The 8,108-nt window shown below is 34.0% G+C and overlaps 1 protein-coding gene and 1 long non-coding RNA gene across 2 annotated transcripts; one reads left to right on the top strand and one right to left on the bottom strand.

The window, feature by feature from the left end:
- Positions 1-614: 614 nt before the first annotated feature.
- LOC112328768 (uncharacterized) lies at positions 615-2,077 on the bottom strand. The gene is made up of 2 exons (XR_002983917.2): positions 1,729-2,077; positions 615-823 (listed from the first exon to the last, which is right to left on the bottom strand). It is a non-coding gene; the product is annotated as an uncharacterized LOC112328768 (long non-coding RNA).
- A 2,856-nt stretch (positions 2,078-4,933) lies between these two features.
- LOC7492378 (plant intracellular Ras-group-related LRR protein 3) lies at positions 4,934-7,850 on the top strand. The gene is made up of 3 exons (XM_024609423.2): positions 4,934-5,631; positions 6,637-6,803; positions 6,942-7,850. Exons 1-3 carry the CDS (start codon positions 5,065-5,067, stop codon positions 7,582-7,584), a joined length of 1,377 nt encoding a protein of 458 aa, XP_024465191.1. The 5' UTR covers positions 4,934-5,064; the 3' UTR covers positions 7,585-7,850.
- Positions 7,851-8,108: the final 258 nt, after the last annotated feature.

Raw genomic sequence — 8,108 nt, forward strand, 5'->3', positions numbered from 1 at the left:
GAAAACACATGATTTAAATAAAAAAAAAACTACAAAAAAATAAATTATAAAAATGAAAACCCCAAAACCTTTTTTCATCATTAAAGGACAACAAGTCTCACGAACAAAAAGTCAAGAAAACTTAAAACTCTTTCTCGTTGTCCACACCTCATCAATATCAAACAACACGACAGCCATCCCTTCATCAAGGGATAACACATGAAAAAGTTTTTGTGTAAACACCGAATAAAACTAATAATATTATTGTGAGACAGTAATAAAAGATGAAAAATGTAAAATGGAGATACTGTGGAATAATAAAATGATCTCTAGAAATTAGTTGAGAAATTATATACGTAGGGATGACACAATAAAATTTAAATTTTTATTGTGTAATTAAAATCATCTACTGAACAGTTTTACGCTAATAAATAGAAGTCTCAATTGATCATTAGATCATGCCAAGGTTGTCAAAAACGTTTTTTTGACACGACACGGAACATGCAATATAAACTCGAATCGTAAACTCGAATCGTAAAATCGTAAAATCGCAAGTAAAATTTTTTAACTAAAAATCGTAAAATCGCAAGTAAAAAATTAAGGATATGAAAAATGCATTCCAAACTATTACACAGTTTTCTCTTTGCTAGCAAGAATCCTGAAAATTAAAGAGACTCTTTTTCTAGCCATATACCCTGAAATATCTTTTGTAATCAACCCAACCAAATGATTTCCATGGCCAATTATACAGCAGAGTTGCTATGCCATTTTCCTTTGCAAGCATCACAAAGCCCCACCAAACTTCCACAGGCAAACGTGGATTATTCACAGTGAGTCAAGCAATCTGTTTCAAACAGGTTAGGCTTCTAAAAATAAGCAAATACATTATCCAAAAGTGTGCAAAACAAAGCAATTAATAATCACACAACAACCAAATAAATGTACTTAGTTCCCACAACATGCATGTCTACATAAATAAGCAGCAGTGGCGACATACATCAGTGCCAACCTCGTTTCAGATTCACACACAAGCAAGCAGCAGTGCCAAAAAAAAAGTTCAATTAATTAATAAAAGAAAGCTTCTTTAGCCATAGAAATCACAACCAAAATAATCGAGATTATTATGGAATTTTGCGGCATATAACTGATACACAGGCATGATGTTGTTTTTCCTTTTCAAATAAGTTTCTGTTTTCTTAGTAGCTTATATTTGTTCCTTCAATATCTGGAGCATTAAAATAATTGAATAGAATCATAATACAGTTGCTGATGGGAAGCTAGTCCTATGCTACAAGGCACATACACACCCTATGAGCAGTTTGATAGGAATGCATCCTCTTAATGCTAGGAAAAGCAGAGAATCGCATAGCTGTGATGGTTCCGCAGTTAAATTCAAAAGGTGAAATCTCAAAAACCCAGAAACCATTACCAATAGTAAATCCATAATCATCATAATATTGACAGAGATTCAACCGACTTGCTTTTTGTTATTTTTTTAAATGAAATATAGTTGATGATCTTGATCTTCTTCTGGTAATTTTTGGGTACAGGCCAAAAGGTAAAGCAAATTCCAAGAATTTTGATAGGTACTCTTCTCGGTTCAGTTACTAATTTCTTTCTCATACAAGAATATAGAACATGACAAAATGAACCACCATTGAATAAAACACAGAACATGAATAAAACACAGAACACGGAACAGTAAGGAAACAATTCTCATGCAACAACAACATCCTTATAAATTCTTACCTTCTTCTCGCCAATAATGTTCTGGTGAGTGGAGAGTCGAAACGTGTAAAATCAAAGGCGCTGCTGGTGAGTGGAGAGTGGAGACTGGAGAGTGAAGCCGATTTCTCACTTCTCAGTCTGATTTCTTGATCAGCTTGGCTGCTGGTGATTTTGGGGTTCTTGCAGATTTGGATGGGAGAAAAGGGGAAAGGGTAAAGCAGAAAAGGAAAATGGAGACGTTGCCAGGGGAAAGGATAAAGCACAAAGGGCAGTTCACATTGTTTTTCATTTTAGCAGAAATCGTAAACTCGGACCGGTTTTTACGTTTTTTACGGGTTGACCCGATTTCATGCGAGTTTGACCGGGTTTGACCGATTTTACCGGTTTTCGAGTTTTAAACCCGATTTTACACGTTTTATGCCTTTTGACTCGTAAAATCGTCGATTTTACGAGTTAAAACTCGTTTTTAACAACCATGGATCATGCTAAAATTTTATGAGGGATCTCTTATCATATTGTTTTATTTTTTGGTAAAGTTTTAAAGCGATCAGAGTTTGGGAATGCCGTAAAAAACTGTCAGTATTTAGAAAGAAAAGTAAAATAAAATTTCATTAATGGCATTTTTATAAAGAAAGGAAAAACAAAGAATTTCAATTCTTCTTTCTCCATTTACAGCCGACCGAAACTGTAAAAGGAGAAAGAGGAGAAGAAGAGGAAATTTAGAGAATTCCTTAAAAAATACTAAAAAAACTTAAAGAAGACAGTGAAGGGATGAGAATCTATAAACTTTTAAAACAATAATTAAGAGATAAGTCAAGTGAGGAAAAAGAGAGGAACAGAAAAAAACTCATGGAAAAAAAAAGAAAAAGAAGGGAGGAACAACAAACTTCAACTAGTTAACATTCGAAGTTTAAATTATTATCAGTTAAGGTGTTTAGAATCCGTCCACACCAATTTAAACAAAATTTAATTGATTTTGAGTAAATCCTAGCAAAAATTAAATTAGGATTTCTGGTATAAATTAGAGGAATTATTAAAATTGATTAAATTGAGCCAATTGAAGTGAAACATTTTTTGTTCGGTGTTGAATCATATGATAATAGTAAGAAAGAATCATGATAAAAAAAAAAAAAAAAAAGAGACATTGAGGGAAGCTAATAGGAAGAGAATGGAAGACGTGTTTGAAACTCATTAATGTTTTGTAATTGTGTAGGATTAATGTGAATTATTATTATTTGGATAATATTGTTTATGAAATGATGCCATAATTGGTGAAATTAGTTTTTTAGTGTAATATAGATTAAGCTTCATGTATGAATTATTGATGTTAATGAGGCTGTGATGTAAAATTATTTGTGAAATAATTAAACTTAAAATATAAAAAAGATATGTTTATGTTGAATAATAAAATAAAAATATATGGTTAAAAAATCCACATAAATGAATAGATAATGTGACATAGAAATTAGATTTAATATGAATTGAAAAGGAATTTCAATTGATGGTTGAAGTATTTATAATGATAATGTTTCTTGTTGGAATAGGATATGCAGACAATTTAGGACACTAACAAGGTACAACACCATGAGCCCAAGCCCTATGTTGAAACTTGAAACCATGAAAGTATCGAGCATGTAACATTATTTACAATGATAATGTCTTTTGTCGAAAACTGCGATCATAGTTTTGCAACCGGCTAAAATCATTGATGAAAAAATAGAATAAATCATGATTTGATGTGATTTAATTGATTTGGCGGTAAAATCCGGTCAAAAACCTGGTTGCAACCCGTTAATTTTTGTTTTTTTTTTTTAACTAAAGCGACACCGTTTTGAATTCTTTTTAAAATAGAAATTGACCCAACCGACCTGATAACCCAATCAAAACCCGATAACTCGGGTCTTTGATCAGGCCGACCACCAGACCGGGTTTAAAAACTATGCTTGGGATTGATTTTTACAATATCCAACAAATTAATTATACTTGTCTTCGTCACTGCAAACTTCAACAACACCGACCAGCATCCAACCATCTCTTCATCATTCAACACCACTAGCACCGCCAATCATAGCATTTATTAGCCGGGATCACTCCTCTGCATAGAACCGAATAGATTTATTTTTACATTTCATTAACCTGTGATTAAATTAGGTAATTCATTTCCTTTTAGAACTGATAGATATATGTAAGAATTGGTGTTATTTTTAATAGGTTTTGATTTTTTTTTTAAGATCAAAATGGGTAGTTTAATTATCTGGTTTGATTATTTGTAATTTTTTTTTCGGTTTCTAGATTTTTTTTTTTTTTGAAAAATCCAAAACCGAAAATCGAATTAAATAAATTTTCTTTAATATTACAAATTAGGACTTGTTCAAATTTAACTGAAAGTCTGTCAAAGAACCATCTCAACCCAATAGCATTTATATTATTATCTAACACACCCCCTCAAGTGAAAGCCCTTTGGACTTGAAACTTGCACAAGCCCACATTACCTTGTGCTTAATTTTTTATCAAATAAATGGGGATGGTGAAATTCGAACTCGTGACCACTTGGTCATTAAGGCTCTGATACCATGTCAAAGAACCATCTCAACCCAATAACTTAAGCTGTTAGGTGAGGTTCCAGGATATAATTTATATTATTATCTAACAAAGTCAAGGATGCTTTTTTTTTTTTGAAACATTTAGCGTTCTTTTAACATCCATGAAGCAAGTTTTTGTTTGAAGGGAAAGTTTTTCATTAACCTATGATTAAATTTGGTTATTTATTTATTTTTGGTTTGATTTTGCATCTTTTTTTTTTTAAATCGAATAAGTCTAAATGGGATTAAAAAAAGTTGAGCTTTTTTTCACTTTTTTTTTTATATATAGAAAAGAAGGTTGTTTATTCTATTTGATTATATATAATGATTTTTTTGGTTTGATTTCTTGGATTTTTTTATTTTAAAAATCTTAAAACAAAACTAATTGAATTGATTTTTTTTAATTTGTTAACCGAGATTATCCAATAGATTTAGAAAAACTCTGATTTGATTAATTCAAAATCAATTTTTACAAATATTATGAATAATTCAGTTATTTTGCTCACCCATTATCATCCAATGAATAATGTAATTTTCTTCCCTAATGCATATCAGCAGCAAGTACCAACTAATTCAAGAGGAGCTCGGTCAAACGGTCAATTCTCATACATTTCTACGTGGCATTTATCAAGCTCCTGAATGAAAAATCCGTCAAAGGTCAACCATAGTGACGGTCAACCTCCGAAAAACCCACAGTTTGCTCCTTGATCATCCTCTTCAACGACTTCTGCTACTCCATCATCAACCATCTCTCTCTGTTTCGATCTGAAAAGAAATGGAAATGGATTCCATTTCCAAAAAAAACGATGATTTCCCAATTCTTTCCTATCTTCTATCCCAAACTGATCCAAACTCTCAACAGTTTGATCAAAACCTGTCAGCCCATTTTCCCTATTTGAACTACCCAAAGGTCCTCTCCTCGCTGACCCAAGCCATCCCCTCCTCCGCCACCAATATCTTCCTCCTCCTCAAATCTCTCGGTCCTCGACCCAACCCAGACGTTGTCTCCATGGCCCGATCCAACTTGACCCAGATGCAAGAACCAGGTAAAACGGAGATATACAAGGCAGTGTTGAAGTTTGAGGAGATGCATGAGGAATATGAGAGGCAGTTAAAGGAAGTAGAAGAGATGCTTGTTGGTGTTTATAAGGATGTTGTTGTAAGAGAGATAGAGAGCGGTGAGCAAGTTGATGAGGAGGTTGTTGCTATACTTAGAGAAGCAGAGAGTGGTGGGGCTGTGGAACGAGTGAATCTTTCTGCGCGTCAGTTGAGGTTGATTCCTGAATCCATTGGCAGACTTCATGGCTTGCTTGTGCTCAATCTCTCTCAAAATCAGTTAGAGGTATCATAATTTTCTACTGTTTCTTTTCTTTTTAATGTTTTGTCATGGAGAAAGTGGTAGTGTGTTATTTGTTTTAGTTCACTGGTATACATATTTTCTTTTAGATGACTTTGCTTGCGATATTTTCTAGCATCTGCTAAAGTAATCACTCTTTGCCATTCATATACTCATCTCTGCTAAGAGCTAAATGAGTTGGTTAGCAACAACTTTACTGCTTCACTGTTGGTATGCTTCTAAACCTTTTAGCCACCAATCTAAGGTAAGGTGTGATAATTTTAGTCTGCTGATTATCCATGAGCAAGCTGGCATCAAGTATTGGTTTGCTCTTGATTTAATCAGCAAAAAGTTTCAAGCTGCAATCCCAATCAGGGAACAAGTATAAATTCTGATGTTTTCTTCCCTTTAATCAGCTAATATGTTTGGTGTGTTAACAAACTAATGGGTCAAATATTGCCCATGTCTATTGCATATAAATTTGTGTGTGGAAAAAAAAAAGATGAATGGAAAGAAAGAAAGGTTTTAGAGGAGGAGTGTCTTTTATCCCTTACCAGCTAAATATCCAAGGCTCAGTTTAGGCATTAATCATAGGCTAGAGCTTTCAAGTACACAAGACATTCCTAGAAGTATCTTAAATCTTCATCCTTGCTGTGTAAAAGTTTGTTTTGTTTTTGCTAGTCGTGATGGGCTTTCGGGTCTAAATATAATATGGTGGTTTACTATGCTAAGGTGGAGGTTGGTGTTTAGCATGCTCAAATTACAAGCTTAGACAATTCATATAGGTTGATTTAGCTATTCGTACATGAACTGTTATTGTTCACAAGAACTTGTATTGATTCATGCAGTCATCAGTAGCCTTGAACAGATTCACAAGTTTTTTTTGTGTCCTAGATGACTTTGAATGGTGAAGATTATGTTATTGATGCAACTAGTGGACATTATTTTTGTTGATTAGAATATGGTGTTTGAGTTTTTCTTGATATATGGTTCATTTGTTTGGGGAAACAGGTCCTTCCTGATTCAATTGCGGGACTTGAGAAACTTGTGGAGCTTGATGTGTCTTCCAATCTTTTAGTTTTCCTGCCAGATTCAATTGGATTGTTGCGAAATCTTAAGATCCTAAATGTGTCAGCAAACAAGGTGAAGGCCCTCCCTGAGAGCATTGCTCTTTCCAGGTGACCCTCATTTTCTGTGTTCTCTTCCCAGTTTATCTTTCAAATCACCGTTTTTGGTAGATTTTTTCTTAACTTCCATTTTTGTCTGCCCTTTTCATTTGGTCTGCTGTTGAAAACTTGATTTGTCTTTTGTTGTAGTTCACTGGTGGAGATAGATGCAAGCTTTAACAACTTGGTATCTTTGCCGGCTAATATTGGATATGGACTGGTGAATCTTGAAAGGCTTTCAGTTCAGTTGAATAAGATCCGTCTTCTTCCACCTTCTATTTGTGAAATGAAGTCTTTGAGATTTTTGGATGTTCATTTCAATATGCTGCGAGGCCTGCCACGAGCAATAGGGAGATTAACAAATTTAGAGGTCCTGAATCTGAGCAGTAATTTCAGTGACTTGGAAGAGCTTCCTGAAGAAATTGGTGATTTAATTAACCTCAGGGAGCTCGATCTCAGCAACAACCAAATCCGAGCTCTTCCTGACAGGTTTGCCAGGCTAGAAAATCTAACCAAGCTCGACTTGAATGAAAATCCACTGTTAGTTCCGCCAAAAGAGATAGTGAATAAGGGGGTTCAAGCTATAAGGGAATTTATGGCAAAGAGGTGGCTGGATATGGTAGAGGAAAAGCAGACGAACATGGTCGAGGCAAACCAGCAAGCAGCGCAGAGTGGGTGGCTGGTATGGGGCTCCTCCATGGTTAGTAACTTTGTTTCCGGGGTTTCCCAAAGTGTTTCAGGTTATCTAGGAGAAACATCTCCAAAAGATCCTTATCTGGACCAACTGCTCTGAAATGGTCTGTTCTTTGAGCTTCTGGTTTCTGCAAATTCTGTGTGAATACTTTTATAGTAAACAAACAGACAGTCGATAAGATAGTTCTTCGGTCTCTCTATGCTTGTGATTCTCTTGAATTATAGATCGAGTTTGTGTATGGAAACATTATCAATACCTGCTTAGAGGAGTGTAATAGCACGATGGTATAATTGCCCGTACAATTGTCCTTTTGTTTTTCTGAACAATTATTATAAGTGAAACCAAAATCTAAATCTTTTATCTTCCTTATAGGATAATTAAAATGAATTCACATTCTTCACTTTGCATTTTTGCATGTATTAAATATTTAATAATAATAAGATAAAATTTAACTTAGACGATTCTAAGAATTTACTTAAGTTAAACTATTAAATCTAGAATTCTGTATAAATTGGTTAATTGTTTGGGGTAATCAAATAAATTGATCGATCGCTATTCATTATTAATGAATACTTATGAATTCTATAATAATCGATTGACAGATTGCTCTAACCAATATGAAC

Source organism: Populus trichocarpa, chromosome 10, assembly GCF_000002775.5.
Source record: "Populus trichocarpa isolate Nisqually-1 chromosome 10, P.trichocarpa_v4.1, whole genome shotgun sequence".
NCBI lineage: Eukaryota > Viridiplantae > Streptophyta > Magnoliopsida > Malpighiales > Salicaceae > Populus > Populus trichocarpa.